This window comes from Stenella coeruleoalba (assembly GCF_951394435.1).
Source record: "Stenella coeruleoalba genome assembly, chromosome: 3".
Lineage (NCBI taxonomy): Eukaryota > Metazoa > Chordata > Mammalia > Artiodactyla > Delphinidae > Stenella > Stenella coeruleoalba.
Window position 1 is genome coordinate 27,330,713 of NC_137148.1, and position 20,155 is coordinate 27,350,867.

Consider the following 20,155-nt stretch of genomic DNA (forward strand, 5'->3'; position numbering starts at 1 on the left):
GAAAATTTATTGAATAGAATTCTTTTTTATTCCATAATGCCACCACATCTATTTTCACTTCTAAGATGGTGGTGGATGCCAATGGTTTTACATTCAACTCTCATACAGGAGGGTAAACTTCTATAGATGGTAAATTTATCACAAGAGAGTACCTCTAACGGTAGCTATCTCAGGCCAGGCTGCTTATCCATGGAGAAGACAGTTTTAAGCGAAGAAGCTTCTCAGCACCTTTCAATTTGTACATTTTAGATGGTGTCTGCATGATCAGGCAGTTCTTTGCAGAAGTACCTCAAAAACACATGTACACACAATCTTGCTTTGCATTTGTATGACCTGGACTATACACATAAGGCCTATGTAAATTGGAGTATGATGGCAGGGAAAGAAAATGGCCCAAACTGCTTTTCTTTACTTTCTAATTGTGCTCAATATCAAAGTCTGTAATAGAAGAGAGATCTTCTGCATTTTTTTCTGCATGAGGTTTTTATTCTTGAATGTAAAAGCTATCAGTGGAACACAGAGAGAAAGTTCAAAAATAGACTGAAGTACATATGAGAATTTAGTATATGACTAAGGTCTCCAAACAGAGAGAAAAAGATTGATTATTTAACAAAGGATGTTAGCATAAATGGCTATCCAATTAAAAGAAAACAAAGGCAGACCCCTACTTCATATCACTGACAAAAGTAAATCTCATATAAATTGAAGTTTTTAAAGGAAAATTAAAATAAGTAATAGAAGAAAAATTAGGGCAGTCATTCTAACCTTGGGATAGGGGACACCTTTCTAAACAACATAAGAAATCAGGATCATATGAAGAAGAAGAATTTACTTAAAGATTAAAAATATTGAGGCATAACAAAGACGTGACTAACACAGGGCTTTCTGTGGTACCATGATATCTTAGTGGTAGGAGGGAAGAAGACACGAAATGCATTGTCTTCTACCCTCATGTTTCCATGCTGACATCTGCTGAGAAGCAGATCATCATACCTCACTATAGCCCCATGCTCTGTGGGGTTGCACTGCTACTCACAGAGGACAGCAAGGTCATGTCAGGTCTGACTGACTCAGTTTCAAGTACTTCCATAAAATCTAAATGTGATAGGCAGAATAATGGCCCCCACAAACAAAATTAGGATGTCTATATCCTAATCCCTGGAACCTGTGAATATGTTATCTTACATAGCAAAAAGAACTTGGAAATATGATTATGTCCTGAATTTTAAAAACTGAGATATAATTTACAATCCATCAAAATTTACCACTTTAAAGTATACAATTCAGTGTTTTTACTATATTCACAGACTTGTGTATCCATCACCACAATCAATTTTGGAACATTTTCATTATCCTCCCCCCAAATTTCATATCCAACAGCAGTCGCTATCCATTTCCCTCCAACTCTCTGAGTCCTTGGAAACCATTAATCTACTTTCTGTGTCTATGGATTTACCTATACTAGACTTACATATAAGTGGAATAATACATTATGTAGTCTTTTTTGACTGACATTTTCATGTAGCATAGAGTTTTCAGTGTTCATCCATATTGTAGCATGTATCACTTCATTCCTTTTTATTGCCAAATAATATTCCATTGTTTGGTTATGCTATACTTTATTTAACCATTTATCAGTTGATGGACATTTGGGCTGTCTCCAGTTTATGGCTATAATGACTAATGCTGTTATGAACATTCATGAACAAATTTTTTGTGTGTGTTTTGTGGTTTTTGTTTTTTTTTTTTTGCGGTATGCGGGCCTCTCACTGTTGTGGCCTCTCCCATTGTGGAGCACAGGCTCCGGACACGCAGGCCCAGTGGCCATGGCTCACGGGCCCAGCCGCTCCACGGCATGTGGGATCTTCCCGGACTGGGGCACGAACCCGCATCCCCTGCATCGGCAGGCCGACTCCCAACCACTGTGCCACCAGGGAAGCCTCATGAACAAATTTTTGTATGACATGTTCTCATTTCTCTGAGGTCTGGCCTAGGTGTAGATTTTCTGGGTCAGATGGTAACTCTATGTTTATGCCAAACTGTTTTCCAAAGAGGCTACACCATTTTATATTACCACCAGCGATGCATGAGGATTCCAAATTCTCCACATACTCACCAACACTTGCTATTACCTGTCTTCTAGGTTATAGCCAACCTACTGGGTGTGAAATGGTATCTCATTGTGATTTTGATATGCAATCTCCAAATGGTTAATGATGTTTAGCATCTTTCCATGTGCTTATTGGCCATTTATATATTTTCTCTAGAGTAATATCTATTCAGATTCTGTGCCCATTTTTAAGTGGTCGTTTGTCATTTTATTGTTGAGTGGCAAGCATTTTTTATATATTCTGGATGTAAGTCCCTTGTCAGGTATATGATATGCAAATATTTTCTCCCATTCTGGGTTGTCTTTTCACATTACTGATGGGTCCTTTGAGGCACAAAAGTCTTATATTTTGGTGAAGTGCATTTTACCTGTTTTTCTTTTGTCACTTGTGATTTTGATTGTATCTAAGAAGGCTTTAACTAACCCCATGTCATGAAGATTTACTCCCATGTTTTCTTCAAATAGCTATATAATTTTAGCTCTTACACTTAGGTCCATGATCCACTAGGAATAATTTTTTTTGTATAAGAAAGATGTTCAAATTCATTCTTTTGCATATATCTATATATATATCTATATATATCTATATATATATCCAGTTGTCCATTTGTTGAAAAGACTACTCTTTCCCTATTGAATTGTCTTGGCACCCTTGTTGAAAGTCCAATGAGTTACATCTATATATTAAGAAAGTGCTTTCAATGATACATTGCTAAATGAGGAAAACAAGTTACAGAGTAATGTGCATAGTGTGGTCTTATTTTAACAAAAATCAAACATAACTTTATATGTGTGGTATATATTTATACTTGTATTTATATGTATGCCTGGGTGTGCCTTATTTGTAGTTTCTTGGAGATGCATTTTGCAGTCCTGCTTCCTGGCTGTTGTTTCATTCTCTTCAGAGGTCCTAAAGTTCCATGATGCACTGATCATAGTCAGTGCAGCTCCTGTTTGCACAATTGATAGTTACTTCTCCCCAGCTGTAGCAATGTTTATATTGCCCTTTGCAATGTCAAAGGGCTTCCACCCATGTCTAAAATCCTGCTGAATTTACAATCTGGCCTCTCATACATTTCCTTTTGTGTACTCTCTTGCCTCCAGCCAATGAAAATCTTCATTTTCACAAATTATAAGATATTCTTCTTTAGTACTCTTGCTGTACTTCTGGCCAAATCACTTGCATGCTTTTTATCAGGCACTGTGGGTCTAAACTTTTCACCTTGACATAAATTAACAGCAGAAAGAAAGATCACGTTGGGATAAATAAACAGGTTAAAAAACTTAAAAAGGAAAAGAATTGGCTCAGTGGCCATGATACGAGCCAGAAAAAGCATGGGATGGAACACTGATATTTACAGGCCTAAAGCTACAGAGCAATATGGAACAGTTCCTCTGATGGCTATAACCTTTGATCATGCTCTCTGGATTTCGCTGGATGATGAACCGTAAGAAAAATATATTTATTGTGCTTTTTTTGGTACTGCAATGGATCTATTTATCTGGGTGCTAAACTATTTTGGGAAACGGCCAACTTAATAAACCATTCAAAGGGGAACATATTAGTCTGGAAATTGCAAACTTCTTAACGATTAACTAACTCATATTAGCCCTTCAGTAAACCATTTAACTCTTTGTAAATGGCCCTTATAATACCCACATAGCTAAGTAATCATCTTTTGGTAAGTCACACACATAATACCCAACCCATGTGTGCATAAACTAAGATTATATATATTGATTAGCTCTCCCTTACACCAAAACGTACTCTTTCCACATTAAATATTTCCTATTAGAAATAAACCAACTTATAACCTATTGATGATTTTGTAATACCTATCCTCCATCGCTGAGTATTTCACAGGAATTTAGTTATATTTACAAAGTAATATTCTGCTACCGTTCAGTCATGTTTCCTCAAAATAACATTGTGAGGAGGTTGTCTAAAAGAAAAAAAAAATGTTCAAGTAAATTTCCCATTGTCTCTCTCTCTCTCTCTCTCACACACATGCGCACACACACACACACACATACACACACACACACACACAATTCTGCATTAGAACTTAGTATCTAGAGCACAAATTATTCATTATAAAAATCACCAAGTGTCAGACTTCCCTGGTGGCGCAGTGGTTAAGAATCCACCTGCCAATGCAAGGGACATGGGTTCGAGCCCTGGTCCGGGAAGATCCCACATGCCGTGGAGCAGCTAAGCCCGTGTGCCACAACTACTGAAGCTCGCGTGCCTAGAGCCCATGCTCTGTAACAAGAGAAGCCACCGCAATGAGAAGCCTGCGTGCTGCAGGAAAGAGTAGCCCCGCTCGCCACAACTAGAGAAACCCCACAAGCAGCAACGAAGAAACAACGCAGCCATAAATTAATTAATTAATTTTAAAAAATTTTTTTAAAAACTCACCAAGTGTCCCCATTTATAACATATCAAATTAAAAGAACAAAAGCCAGATCTATAAAGAAGATAGTTTCACCTGCTTAACATTCACTAAATATTGTTTGCTTGTCATCAACAAGTCTCCTAAGTGGATTTCAACAAAACTGCTCGGTCTGATTCAACCCCCAAATTTACTTAACATGTATTAGGTGACAGGAAACACAAAAGCAAAGATATGATCTCTACTGTCAAGTTTATTTGGGAGACAGACATGCACACACCGAGAACTGGGTCAGAGGGGTGATCAGGGCGATATGGAACCAAAAGGTAGGAGGTGATTTATTCAATCTAGGTAAGGACAAGGTACAGGGGGGAGGGGAGAGAGTCATGAAAGACTACTAGAATAGATAGCATTTAAGCTAGATCTTACCTCTCCAGATGAGTATGATTTCACCAGGAAGAAAATAAAGGAAAGGACATTTCAAGCAAAGAGGACTATAAGGGAAAAAAATAAAAATTAATATAGGTATTTATAATAAATATAATATTAGATAGTATATTCATAAAATCCTACGTAGAGAGTCAGTACGTATTTATAAAAAAGTTATGCTGAAAAAGATGGCAAAGCTCTTCTGGGAAGCGTTCAATTCATCGTTAGAAAAAAAATCAGTGTGTTCCTGTGTGATGTATTTCTGACCTGTCCTTATGTACCAATGGAATTGGCAAAGGGCAGAAATGAGGCAGGGAGCAAAACTAAAGCAGGAGGCAACCTCGGGATACACTGAGTGCACTGAGTGATGGGATCAAGACAACCCAGTGAGTGACTCTGGTAGGAGGCCTGTAGAAGAAATGGCGGGCGGGGTGGGGGGAACATATAAATTAGAGAAAGCAAAACAGAACTTAGAGGTTCATGGAGGATAACATAAGCAGTCCTTTGGCCACTTGCTCTCCTAAAAATAGAAGCATCACCAGAGACATTTGGCAAGATGCCAATGACCCTGGAGCTCAGAACTCAGGAAAGAATTCTTCAGTTAGAAATGCTTGAAGTCAAAGGTGAATGACTGTTTTAATGAGAAGCAACATGATTTAGTGTTCAAGAGTTTAGGCTCAGGCCACCACTTTCTGTTGGACTTTCAACAAGCCATTTAATCTCTATTTACCTTGGTTTATTCATTTCTAAAATTGGGAAATAATAGTGTCTACCTCATAGAACTGTTATATAGATTAGAAAGGTAATATATGTAAAGTACTCAGAACAACCAGGATCCAGGCAGAGAAGCCAAATCCTGGGAATCTGTTTTCAAGTATGTTGGATGTGCTGAAAGATTAAACAGGGGAACATGAAGCAATCCAGAAATTAACAAGTACAGGAAGTCTCTCTACCCCATAGGACTGGAAAGCAAAGGGAGGAGGTAGTTTTAACAGTGCCTAAGAGCTGGAAGAAGCCGGAACCATGAGAAAGACATAGCCATTTCCGGAGATCCTACTGGAAACATAAAGATGAGGATATACCCTGTCTCCAGTCCTCCAACTTTCCGCCAGTGCTTATTTTCTGAAATGTGCTAGAAGCCAGTTGGTAAGGGAGTCCAGAAAATATAGTTATCTGGGAAAGGGGAAGGGCTGGAAATACGTCTGATGCCAAGTAGGCAAATGATTGGAAGGCCTCTCAATAAATGTTAGCAGCTATTACTATATTTTATGTTTGATCTGGGATACAGTAATCACTTTGCTTCCCTCTACCCAGGAAATGGTGATTCTGGGCTGATTCTAAATTCTTCTGTGAGAAGATTGCAGTTATAGCTATAAATAAAATCTGAAATTCAGAATAAAAGTCAACTCCAGAGGAATCAGACAGTAGCTGACATCATGAGATCAGCCATAGAGTACATAGAGAGGGTAAAGATCTGAAGATGGAGCATTAGGAAACACTGACATTTAAAAGGGTACAAATCAGTAATGGAGTATAATCTGTAAAAATACTGAATCACTATGCTATACATCTGAAACTAATATAATATTATAAATCAACTGTACTTCAATTTTTTAAAAAGCATCCAAATTGAAAAAGAAGTAAAATTGTATCCATTTGCAGATGACATGGTATTATATATGTAGAAAACCCTAAAGACTCCACACACACAAAAAAAACCTGCTAGAACTAATAAACAAATACAGTAAATTTGCAGGACTCAAAAGCAGTATACAAAAAAGCAGTTGTGTTTCTATGAACTATCAGAAAAAGAAATTAAGAAAACAATCCCATTTACAAATACCATCAAAAAGAATAAATACTTAAGAATAAATTTCAACAAGGAGGTGAAAAATCTGTGCACTGAAGATTATAAGACATTGCTGAAAGAAACTGAAGAAGGCACAAATAAATGGAAAGATATTCCATATTCATGGACTGGAAGAATAAGGTCTGGAGATCTAATGTACAACATGGTGATTATAGTTAGTAATACTGTATTATATACTTGAAGTTGCTAACAGGGTAGATTTTAAATTGTTCTCACCACAAAAAAGAAGTGGTAATTATGTGATGTGATGCAGGTGTTAGCTAATGGCATGGTGGTAATCATTCTGCAATATATGAGTGTATCAAATCAAAACACTGTACACCTTAAACATACAGAATGTTATATGTCAATTATATCTCAATAAAGCTGGAAAAAAATAAATAAAAGGAGGATCTTTTTCTGTCATCCCTTCCTGAACTCCTATTACACTTAGAGTTGAACCTGAACAGTTTTACTGTCTCTAATATTTTCAGATATACTAATTTTTGTGTTCCCAGATTTCAGCCTTGATTACTGGGATTGGCTCTTATATTTATTTTACAGTCGTCACCTCCCCAATGTGCCCAACACACATTTAGCAGTCAGTGGATAATTTAGGAGTGATTTTAGGAACCTCTAAAGAAGGAAATAACAGTTTCTCTTGGCAACTCAACAACAGACCTAGAAATCCCTGAGTTATCCAACTACTCTCCCCTTTCCCTCCAACTCTGAAGTTAAAACAATCTCTGCTTTCTTCTTCCTAACCCATTGGACTGACTTAGCTCGCGTTATTCCCCTGTGCAGGTAATCAGACTGAGGATTAGGGCTAGGTGGGATGAAGCAGAACTAGGCAAGACTGAACAACTATATGCCTTAACTTCATCCTTACTTGCTCAAATTTAGCCAGCCCCACTTCCAACCTGACTGTATCTACTCCTGTGATTACCAGTCACTGCCTATATACTTCAACTGTCAGGAAAGCCATATTTACAGAAATTGAGCCTAACATTCCAATGTCTCCATCTAGAAATGGCCATGGGATATGGATTATAGACTAGGTTTCAAATTCTATTTCTGTCACTTACTAGCTGAGTAACTGTGTATTAATTCCTAGGGATGCTATAATAAAATACCATAAACTTGGAGGTTTAAAACAACAGAAATTCATTATCTCACAGTTCTGGAGGCTAGAAGTCTAAAATCAGAATGTCAGCAGGCCCATGCTCCCTTTGAAGTCTGTAGGGGAATCATTCCTTGCCTCTGCCTAGCTTCTGGTGCTCTAACTGGTCTACCTGCTAAACTGTCTTCTGTACATGTGGATATGCCTGCCTCCACCACACACACACACATACCGTGCTATCCTGCTCCCTCCTCTACCACTGTCAGGACTAACATGGTGCTCCGGTCTCTCTTCTCTCGGCAGATGTTCAGATAAACACAGGACAGAATGCATCAGATCATCCCAATGCACTGAGCCTTGCCCGAGCCCTCAGTGCTGTGACTCAAGTCCATTTCCTTAGTATTAAATATATTACAAGGTAATATTTAAATTTGACTGAGCTCACTACCATTTTTTTTTTCCTTTGAAGAATATACTGAAAGCAACGGCCTTCCCTCCAGATGGAAAATAATTCAGTGGGCAGCACCACTGTGTCCAGCCTCTTTTTCACACACTCATTTCTCACTCATTCCTCTAATTCACTGAAGCTCAAGGCTAAGGAGAGGAAGCATTCTTTCCTCTAGACAGGCAAATGTATAGCTCAGCTCACTTTCTGTTTCTATGTTAAAACAAGATCAAGGGTTACTGGAGGCGAGGATTTTCTGTTCATGTGCAGCAATAGCACCTTCCAGTTTTTAATAAATCTAAAACAATCTTGCTTTCTTTCTATAATTAGGATGTAAGCCAGTCCCTGTCAGGCTGACTCATTCAGCTCCCCACGCACTGTGACTAGAGTGTCACTGTTCCAGAATTGCGGTACGGAGCGCTTTTGTCTGGGTCTGTGGCATAAATAGAACAAAGGAGAAGATTTTCCTGAGAGAAAACCTTGAAAGCCAAGAAATGATAACCTTTTCTCACACTGAGGGCTGGGGGTAGGGGTGAGGGAATAGTAAAACAAACCCATGTCCTTCCTCTGGCTTTCCTGTCTTCAAAGGGAGTCAGGGCCCACATGACTTCCTTCCCAGGCACTGGCTGACAATGTTAAAATTGCCCAGCAAGTTCCCCATACCATAAGACAGTTAGCCAGGTTGTTAGTTTACTTCTCTAGAAGACAAATATCCTAACCTAGTACCTCTTTCCTCCAGTATTCATGTACAAGGAAACTTGTGAAGAGTTTAGAGAACTTAAAGAGCCATTTGCGTGTCCTCTAGGGTTACTCCTCATTTGACAAGAGGCAGCCTTAGAAAGAGAAGCATCTTTCTGTCAGGAAGTAGGGCACACAGGAAATAGTCACTCTCCCCTATGTATTAAGTGGGTGCCGCACTTTCCTCCTTTCTCCTCTGAAGCCTTCCCTAATGAACCTTAAATGCTCTTGTCACTTAACTATTGGCATCCCTTAGCTAATAAGTGACATAGTCATATAGTCACCTCTATTAGTTTGTACTTAAGTCTCTATTCTGCTTCCTCTGTGAGCACTTTGCTTTCCTGTTGCAGGTCTTAGTTAGTACCCTCAGTCTTGTAGCATAGCTCAGGGTATATAAGCCTGTATCTCTCACTATACTGTAAATCCTTTAACATAAGGGATTCTGTGCACCACTCACCCCCCTGCTAAGGCCTTGCATTCTTGCTCAAAAATGCTTGTTGAATGAAAAATTAACAGGTGCTTTTATAGGCCTTTTTCATTTATATGTCCATAAATTCTTGATCGACACTGCAATTTCTTTAGAAACACCTATTCCCAGTATGCCGCTCTCTTCTTCCCATCTACCAACACACCCATAAACACACACACACATTCACACTTTGTAGTTTAAGCAAAACTAGCAACCAGTTAATAAATATTTCAGTTAATAAATATTTCGATGTGCATTGGGTTGGCCAGAAAGTTCATTCGGTTTTAAGTAAAAATAAAAGACACATGTTTCATTTTCACCAAGAACTTTGGGTATTCATTAACCAAAGGAACTTTTTGGCCAACCCAATATTATCTTTCTGATCTATGTGCATATATGCATTTAAAGAATGAAGAAAGCAAGAACAACAACGACAACAAAAATCAAGCAGCCAAGAAGACAAAACCTACTATCTTATTCCTGGGATTCCAGGAAGCGATCTTAATATTACCGTCATATAAAAATAAATGAGTACAAATAAATACTCTGATCAGGTCCTTAATTAAATCCAGCCTGCATAGATATTCTTTAAAAAATATTTATTGAATGCCTACTATGAACCACACAGTATTCTAGGAGCTGGGGATAAAGACCTTGTACCGAGTCCTTTCCCTGGGATCTGACCTCTGAAGCCCAAGCCTCAGCTCCCAGCCCCCACCCTCCCCGGGGGGTGAGCAGACAAGCCTCTCAGGTTATCCTGTCATACCAAAGTACTACTCTGTGCCAGCTGATTTTGTAGAATATGAAAAAAGAAACCCTGGTAGTCAGAAGCGATTTCCTAGCAACTGTGGCCGTGATGGAAAACTGTTTCTCTGGGGACAAGCCCTTTATGTCATCGCAAAACTCCTGGCTGATGAATTAATTAGTCCTGAAGACATTGATCCTGTTCAGCGTTATGTCCCACTACAGAATCAACGTAATGTGAGCATGAGGTTTTCCAATCAGGGCCCACTGGAAAATGATTTGGTTGTTTATGTAGCGCTCATAGCAGAAAGCCAACGCCTTCAAGTTTTCCTCAACACATATGGTATTCAGACTCAAACTCCTCAACAGGTAGAACCCATTCAGATCTGGGCCCAGCAGGAGCTTGTGAAAGCTTATTTCCATCTGGGGATCAATGAAAAATCAGGACTCTGCGGAAGGCCAGATAGGCCCATTGGCTGCCTCGGTACATCAAAGATTTATCGCATTCTAGGAAAGACTGTGGTTTGTTACCCTATCATCTTTGACCTAAGTGATTTCTACATGTCTCAAGATGTTTTACTGCTGATAGATGACATAAAGAATGCACTACAGTTTATTAAGCAATACTGGAAAATGCATGGACATCCACCTTTCCTTGTTCTCATCTGGGAAGACAATGTAAGAGGTAGCTGATTCAATCCCTTATTAGATATGCTGGCAGCTTTTAAGAAAGGAGTGGTTGGAGGAGTGAAAGTTCACGTTGATCGTCTACAGACACTAATATCTGGAGCTGTGGTAGAACAACTTGACTTCTTACGAATCAGTGACACAGAAGAGCTTCCAGAATTTAAGAGTTTTGAGGAACTAGAAGTTCCCAAACATTCAAAAGTCAAACGACAAAGCAGCACCTCCAATGCTCCTGAACAAGAACAGCAGCCAGATGTCACCATTACTGAATGGAAAAACAAACCCACCCAAGAAATTCTTCAAAAACTGAAAGACTGTAGTTGTCTGGCTAGCCAAGCCATCCTGCTGGGTATACTGCTCAAAAGAGAAGGGCCCAACTTCATCACAAAGGAAGGTACCGTTTCTGATCACATTGAGAGAGTCTACAGAAGAGCTGGCAGCAAAAAATGTTGGTCGGTGGTGCGCCATACAGCAAGTCTTTTAAGTAAACTAGTGGACAGCCTGGCCCCATCCATTACTAATGCTTTAGTGCAGGGCAAACAGGTAACTCTGGGTGCCTTTGGACATGAAGAAGAGGCTATCTCAATCCTTTGTCTCCAAGAGCGATTAAGAACATCATCTATTACAAGTGTAATACCCATGATGAGAGGGAGTCGGTCATTCAGCAAGAACTGGTCATTCACATTGGCTGGATCATCTCCAATAACCCGGAGTTATCCCGTGGCATGCTGAAAATACGAAGTGGGTGGATGATCCATGCTATGGGGTATGAACTACAGATCCGTGGCGGAAACAAGCCAGCCAGAGACTTATATCAGATGTCACCTAGTGAAGTGAAACAGCTTCTCCTGGGTATTCTGCAGCCTCAACGGAATGGAAGATGTTGGCTGAACAGGTGTCAGATCGATGAGTCTTTGAATAGAACTCCCCCTGAGTCCTATGACTGCGTGTGGCAGATCCTGGAGCACACACCCAATGGAATCATTGTAGCCGGAAGGCATTTGCCCCAGCAACCAACCCTGTCAGATATGACCATGTATGAGATGAATTTCTCTTTCCTTGTTGAAGACATGTTGGGAAATATTGACCAGCCAAAATACAGACAGATAGTTGTGGAGTTACTAATGGTTGTATCCATTGTACTGGAAAGAAACCCTGAGCTAGAATTTCAAGACAAAGTAGATCTAGACAAACCGGCGAAAGAAGCATTTCATGAATTTCAAAAAGATGAGAGTCTACTAAAAGAAGCTGAAAAACAAGATGACATGACTTCCTTTTACAGTACTCGCCCCCTGGGAAAAAGAGGAACATGCAGCTATTTGACAAAGGTCGTGATGAATTTGCTGCTGGAAGGAGAAGTCAAGCCAAGCAATGATGACCCATGTCTGGTTAGCTAGTGAGGAAGGTGTTAGAGACTCTGTTGAGGCAGGTTTTCCAGAAGTGTGTTAAGTTTGTGTTGAAGCTTAATCAAGGCAGCCATTAATGTGAGGGCTGATCATGCTGGTGAGTAGTTGCCACACCCTTGGCAGAGTTATTGGACCTCTTGCATGCCATGAGCAATCTGATGGTAAGAACTGCTTATAATCAAGTGAAAGTAAGTTCTCATGATTATGCCCACTACAATAATAATCTTTACTGAACAATAATAATTGTTTATGAATTGAAAGTTCACCACTGCATGTTTTATGATTACACAGCTCGTCAAAATGAGTCTTTGCACTTTGGACTAAATTCCCACCTTACTGCCAATTAAATGAATTTTCCAACTAATTATGCGTACTAGGAATGAAAATATATTGAAAGAATGGTACATTTTTTAAGTGGCATTATAATGCTAGAAAAAGATACCAGTATGCATCATGAAAGCAAAATCAGCCAGTTGATATTTTGATTCTCAAACTGCATTATTGATAATATTTTAGTATACAGAGCTATTGTACAATTTTTGCCTTGTAAACATGATTGTGGTTTTGTATTTGTGCTAACTGTAGTGGTTGAACTAAAATAATAAATCTATGCCTGATCAAAAAAAAAAGACCTTGTATCTTGGAAGCTCATATTCTATAATGGGTGGGAACAGACAATAAACAATATATACATACAAGAGGTCAGGTAGAGTCAGTGTATAAAGGGAAACACAACAGTTCGGGGATAGAAGGAGGAGCATAGAGGGAAAGCTTTGATTTTTCATAGAAACTTGTTATTAAATTTAATTTTTGATAAATACACACCTTTCTCTCGCCCTTATCCACTCTGGAGAGGAACAGAAATCCTCCCATCCCCTACATGTGGGGACTTCCATGTATAACGCCTGAGATGTGAGGATGGCATACAAAAATACTGTTTACAGAGGGGAAGAAGAAGCTATCTATTGCTACCCTCACCTTCAGACACCCTCCCCAGGCCCCTTTTGCTCCTTTAGAAAAAGCCCCTGGGAATCCATTTGAGTGTAGAAAAGCCTTTCCTCTAGAGAGGCATTCAAACCCCAACGTAGAATAAAAGGCTCTGAGATTAATTGAGGAAGAGCGAGAATGGCTAGCCAGTCAGATCCCAGCGGGGGAGGGGATTTACACCTCCATTACCCTGAGGTCAGCTTGAATAAAGTGAAAGCTGAGCCATGTAGATGTATGGCAGAAGGGCATTTTAGGAAGAAGAAGGAACAAATGTAGAGTCCCTTAGAGGGGGAGTGTTTAGCACATTTGAGCAAGAGCAATGGAGCCAGCATGGTTGAAGAGTAGTGAGAAATAGAAAGAGATAAAGGGGAACCAGATGGCACAGGGCCTTGCGTAGTGAATGACCCTTTAGAAACTGGCATTAATTTTATCTCTCTGAAAAAGGGAAAGGCTTGAAATAAAGTAAAACCAAAGGAGGACGGGAGGTGAGAAGCAAGAGAAAGGAAAAAATCCTAAGACTACATGCAAGTAGCTTTGCTTCTTTGTTGTTAATGGATGTGCTAAATTAATTTCAGGAAGGAACTTGTTAAAGTCTCTCTGCTCATCTCTTACAGCCGCCTTCCTCTCTAACCCTGATGTCAATGTCTAACTTCTGATGTCTTCATCTACAGCCATAACTATTTACAAGCCCCAATGCCTGGTTTCCCTCTCCATTCTATCCCATTTCAACACAACCACATTGCTGCCGCAGCAATCTTCCTAAAATCGGTAACTTATCATGTTTTTCTCATCTGAGTCTTCCTTTTAAGTTTCCTTCTCTAACCCAAGTACCCCACACTCTATACCAAACTGCAGTCCCCACTCTAGATTTAGTAGTTATTCCCAGAACACACCAGGCACTTTCACACTTTTATCCATACTTCACCTGGAGTACTCCTCCCAATACCTCTCATTCTATACATCCACTCCAATCACCCTACCTCTGTAAACCTTTGACAACATCCCCATGTGTATTCCATCGCCATGGAAGAATTCATCATTTCCTCCCATATGCTTGCATGATACTTTACATATGTCACCACTGCAGCTCTTATCACATTTTATCAGAATGTGGTTATTAGATGGCTCTCTTCCTTGCAGAATGTGAGTTCTTTTAAGGTCAGGAACACCATACTCTTCATTTTTATATCCCAGATACTCAGCAGAGTAACATATTTTAATACTTTTTTTTTTTGGTAGTACGCGGGCCTCTCACTGCTGTGGCCTCTCCCGTCGTGGAGCACAGGCTCCGGACGCGCAGGCTCAGTGGCCATGGCTCATGGGCCCAGCCGCTCCACGGCATGTGGGATCTTCCTGGACCGGGGCACGAACCCATGGTCCCCTGCATTGGCAGGTGGACTCTCAACCACTGCGCCACCAGGGAAGCCCATATTTTAAAAGATGTTTAATAACTATTTCTTGGATTAAAAACTAGAAATAATAGGAAATGACATGAAAATGGGGAAAGTCTCAAAGCAGAATTAGAAAACATGAGAAATCAAGACGGTAAAGAGATCTGCAAAGTCAGCAGAAAGAAAAAAACATCACCAAAGATTAAAGCCAGAACAAAACTTTTATCTTCTTTAATCACTTCATTTGATAAGGGGTAGAACTGGGATTCAGAGTGCTCAGGCAGCAAATAAGCAGAAGACCTTGAACTCAAGGCTCATTGTTTGGTCCACAGTTCCTAGAGAACACCACAAACCACAGACACAAAGCACCTGTAGACTGTCCTGCTCACCTGCAGACTATGCCTCTCTAACTGAGATGGAAAAAGTTTGAAGCAATTTTAATGCACCATCAAGTTCTTTTAAAGCATTTTAATTTTACTTTTATTTACTTAAAAACTTTTTTCATATGACAGTTTTACTCCCCTGCATATACTCTGTATATGTATATCGGTATACCACTTCATGGTTTATGAAGCAGTAACCTATCATTTCACCAGGTTCTCACAACAGTCCTTTGCGTTTTTGGTTTCAATTAGTTATTTTTCCCTTCACTATTCCACTTCTTCCTATAACTATAAAAGGTCACTTAAGATATCAAATAGGCAGCTGAAAATACCGTCTGCACTTCTATAGTTTAATATAGATGCACTGAAGATGGGACATCAGGAGCACTGGGTTCTGATGCTGCCAACCTTGAGCTGTCACTTAACCTTCTGTGCCTCAGTTTATGCATCCAGAATTCAGGGAGGCTTGACCAGATCACTGGTTTCCAAATCTGGCTAGGCATCAAAACTATCTGGAGGCCTTAATCTTTTAGATCCCCTTCCCAGAACATCTCAGGGGATGAGGACCAGAAATCTGTATTTTAAAAGCTCTCCAGGTGATTCTGATGAGCGGTCACGTCGGGAAATCTCTAAACCAGATGATGTCTCAAGTCCCTGATTGCTCTAAAACTATGAATAAACCATTTTTCTCTTTTGCATCCATTGCTTTTTGTGCAAATCAGTCTTTAGACCCAGACACTGGGTTCCTCTCTGTGGCCTGGAGAAAACAGACTTAAGATGGTAAGACTAGCAAGACCTCAGAATTAATAGCTTTGACTATATCCTGGCCAACAGGACCACATGAGAGCATAGTTTTCTTTATTTTCCAACAGTAGGCTTCTTAAGTGAAAGAACTCACATATTTTCCAGAAGGGTCTGACTGTTCTCAACAATGTAAGGGTTTATTATTATTATTTTCATCTGTTAACATTTCCCGTTGGACTCTAAAAGCCATCTAAAATACTGAAGAAACTCAATGTCTTGTGTCTTATTTAACAAAATACACTAAAATGATAAAATCAAGATGGAGTTTTCAACAAATTACTGATGCACAGATGGTGTTAAGGAGAAAACAACAAAGACAAGGAAAGAGACACCTCACCGTTACAAATTTTAAAACTTTAGTTTTATTTTATTTTTTTCTTTTTAGTTCAAATAAGAATTTTTCTGTGTCTGGAAAATCAACCTAATAACCCAACTGAAAAAAAGAGTAATACATAAACCACAAAACTAACTTATTGGTTGGTACAGCAAAGGGCAGAGCGTAAATTAGGAAGTCTAAAACTTGAAAGACTACCAGGAGTTGAATACATGTAATTAACTAATCTTAATCTTCTTTTGTTTCTCTCTTTAACTCACTGATTACACAGTATAAGATTAACTTTAAGACAAAGCCTTAAAGTCTTTCACTGGAGACTCCCCTCCAAATTCATACTGCCCAATCACCTGGGCTAATGAGTGATTTCACCAACCGTAAATCCACTGTTACTAGATCCAGACTGTAGTTCTTTATCTTATTCACAATTATGTCATGAAAACAGTCACGTCTTTCTAAAATCATGATACTCAACATTCATTTATTTGTTTAAAAAGAATTTATGAATTAGGCACATAAAATGATGACTAAGTCTCTCTACCTGTTTTGAACATTCTAGAAGAGAAGGCACATAAGCAATTAGCCTGACAGTGCAATAAAAAGTAAAATTTTGTAGGGTATCAAGGATAGTTTCATAGCAAAAGAGATATTTGAACTAAGTCTTGAGAAATAAGTAGAGTTTGCCCTGTAGTCAAGGAGGAAAGCACTTCCAAGCAGAGAAAGCATGGAGTAAAAAGCTCTTGAAGGAGTGGTGGGGGGCACACTTGGGGAGATAATATGAGCCAGGTGATGGCTAAGAATAGCTGGGCAGCATTTCCACTATAGCTTTTTCTGTGTTACACTTACGATATCTTCTTCTTCTATCGGTCTTCCTTTCAAGAATTAGTTTAAAACCTCTAAAACATTAACAAATTCTTTGAAAATGTTTTCTTCTTGGTTGTCCAGAAATATGTTACCATTTGCCATTCCCTAGTATTCTGGTCAAACACCACAGTCCAGAAAATCAAATCTTTTTTATTAATCCCTCTACATAATCAGTGTCCACTTCCCATATCCTACTTTTTTCTGATTCTACCTACCTCCCCCACTTCTCTGTACAAGTTCTTTATTTTTCTACAAAGAATTTCAAAGTCACTTAAAATACATTTTAGGCTTCCTAATGACTACATTAATATTCTGAAGAATATCAAATAGGTAGTCCTTAATAGATTTCATAAAAGTCAAGTTTTAGACATATATTTAGTAATAGTTGTGCTTTAGTGTGTGACTAAAGTTCAGACTTTGATAGAAAAGAAATTGAGTAAAAAAAAAAAAAATCCTTTAATTCAGTTGATCATTCCTCTTAGAAGCCTGGCTGTTCAAACCTCAAGCCCTTCATGTAAGTACTACCAGCCTTTGATTGTAGTTTATATAAATGATATCACTTTAGAAAGAAAGAGATAGCATTGGAAATGCTAGAATTTTATAAAACCAAAAATTACACTGTTAACACTAAGTTTCCACTCAAAATTTCAAAACACACACACACACACGCACGCACACACACCACATACACACACCACACACACACACCCCACACCCCAGTTTGGTCTTGAACGAATTTGCCAGCTTTGTTGCCAGTGGCAGGACTCAAAAGCTGGCAGGCCCAAAGCATGAAAGCATGTTCACCTCCTCACCTATACATGCTCAACTAAAAATGACTGAGGCTCTTCTGTTCCAAATTTAAAACACGTAAAAGCATTGAGATGGAACACTTGCCCCACCTAGCATGGCCTTGATCAGTTTTCCTGATCTTTGTCGTGAAAAGTTGCACGAGCAGACCTGGAGGGTTTTAGAAACTTAGGACTTGCTCAAGCCATGCTCGACCTTGGTTTTATCTGACCTGGTGCCTTCTTTGTGATCATCTATTTGTATGTTTTTCAATAATCCTCTTTTGATGTGGGCAGCTAGAAGATTTTAATCCAGAACATCTCCAAAATTCAAATGTACTATTTTAATAATTTTTAGTTTAAAAAAATCACTCTGGATACAGGAGTTCTGTAATTTTTTATTTGAAATATCTTGTTTCCTAGCACCCTTTGTCTCATAACAGCTCCTTACTGCCAACAGAAAATGACCACATCAGAACCAAATCCGTCTATCCTCAAGTAACAGACATTGGTAGAGACACTACATTCTGAGACTGTTCGTCAGCCTTTGGCTGGTAGGGTTTAAATTCTGATTTACATTGGTTGCTCCAGAGATAAGACTTACAACTTCACAATCACTGAGATGGGCTCTGATTCTTTTCATATAGACAGAGAAATGGGAGAGAATGGTAGGGCAAAGAGTGGGGAAAACAGTTCAAAATTCAGCGGTAAAAAGAAAGACATATACAGAGGGTATGTGTATATATGTCGTCTTCATTTACTCTATTTCCTTTAATTTACCTTAACTTACCCAGGTTTTACTTGCTCAGAATGAGGTCACAGTGTAATGTAGATTCTATAGGCCCAGCAGGAGTATAAAGTTTTAATATTTTTTTATAAAGCCTTGAAAAACTATTTGTGGAATTTACCCCAATAAAATGACTTTTTTTTTTTTTTTTTGGCCATGCTGCACAGCTTGTGGGAATTTAGTTCCCAACCAGGGACTGAACCCGGGCCACAGCAGTGAAAGCCCTGAATCCTAACCACTAGGCCACCAAAATGACATATTTAGAGGCAGAAATAAAAATACAAATTTAGGGACTTCCCTGGTGGTCCAGTGGTTAAGAATCCACCTTCCAATGCAGGGGACACAGGCTTGATCCCTGGTCGGGGAACTAAGATCCCACATGCCGTGGGGCAACTAAGCCCGTGCACCACTATTACTGAGCCCACGTGCCACAACTACGGAGCCCAAGCATTCTGGAGCCCATGTGCCACAACTAGACAGAAGCCTGCGCGCCACAACTAGAGAGAGGCCTGTGCACCGCAACTAAGAGCCTATGCAGCCAAAAATAAATAAATAAATAAATATTTTTAAAAATACAAATTTAATAGCTCACATTGCCTTAAATTTATATAGCTTCAAATTTTTTTGTTAGTGTGCCTTTCCAATTAGTTTTTTTTACCACGAATGTGACAATATTAATATATATCATATCATAATTTATCATGAATATAACACATTATTAATATTATGATAATGCACTTTTGAACATATGAAGAGTATGCATGCTAGATTACTCGCTGTGGAGAACACTGATTATACAGGAACTGGTTTAATGTTTGAGGTACACTGTACTCTACCAAGCAAAATCAGTCTACTTCATCCATCAAATTAATTGTTTCTTCTTCTTTGTATTAGACCCCCAGTATTTCAGCTGCCCTTCTATACTGCCACTATCTTCCTTAGGAACTTGCTTAGAAAAGAAAGAAGATATATGTTCAGAAGTAATAGAGCTTCAAAGGTATGACATGAAAGGCTACTCCTGTCTGTAATGAGACAATGCTTAGAAGTGAGAGATCCTAGGATGACTATGATCTCTTTACTGATGTCTCATCTTGGCCTATGTCCTAATTTGTTCCTAAGATGTCTCATCAGCCTTTTGGGCTTTGCTTATGCAAGACTCTTAGTCCACTCTATAAATATATCCTTGCCTTAACCCCATACCAAGAGTGTTAATCTTTCACTATTCCTTTCATTTCCACCAAAGACAGTACAGTTAGCTTCTTTCAGTACACCAGGTCTCTACTCCACGGCCCTGTCCTCTTTGAATTTAGATCATTCTGCACTCACTCCGCAGCTGTCTCTTTGCATTCATTCCTGGCCCTATATGAGAAAGGGTATTTCCCACATAACCCTACAGTGTTCTTCTCTGGGAACCAAAACAACCTCTATAGACT

The 20,155-nt window shown here is 39.1% G+C and overlaps 1 protein-coding gene and 1 long non-coding RNA gene across 2 annotated transcripts in view; one reads left to right on the top strand and one right to left on the bottom strand.

The window, feature by feature from the left end:
• Positions 1 to 20,155, bottom strand: part of LOC307183860 — a 242,694-nt gene that overhangs the window by 62,376 nt on the left and 160,163 nt on the right. The gene's annotated exons all lie outside the window — the stretch shown is intronic.
• On the top strand, positions 3,425 to 12,831 carry LOC307184050 (phosphorylase b kinase regulatory subunit beta-like; the record flags this gene model as incomplete). Its single annotated transcript, XM_079917302.1, is given in 4 exon segments — positions 3,425 to 3,558; positions 10,246 to 10,987; positions 10,991 to 11,564; positions 11,567 to 12,831. Coding segments are annotated over 4 exon segments (2,265 nt in total). The 3' UTR covers positions 12,382 to 12,831.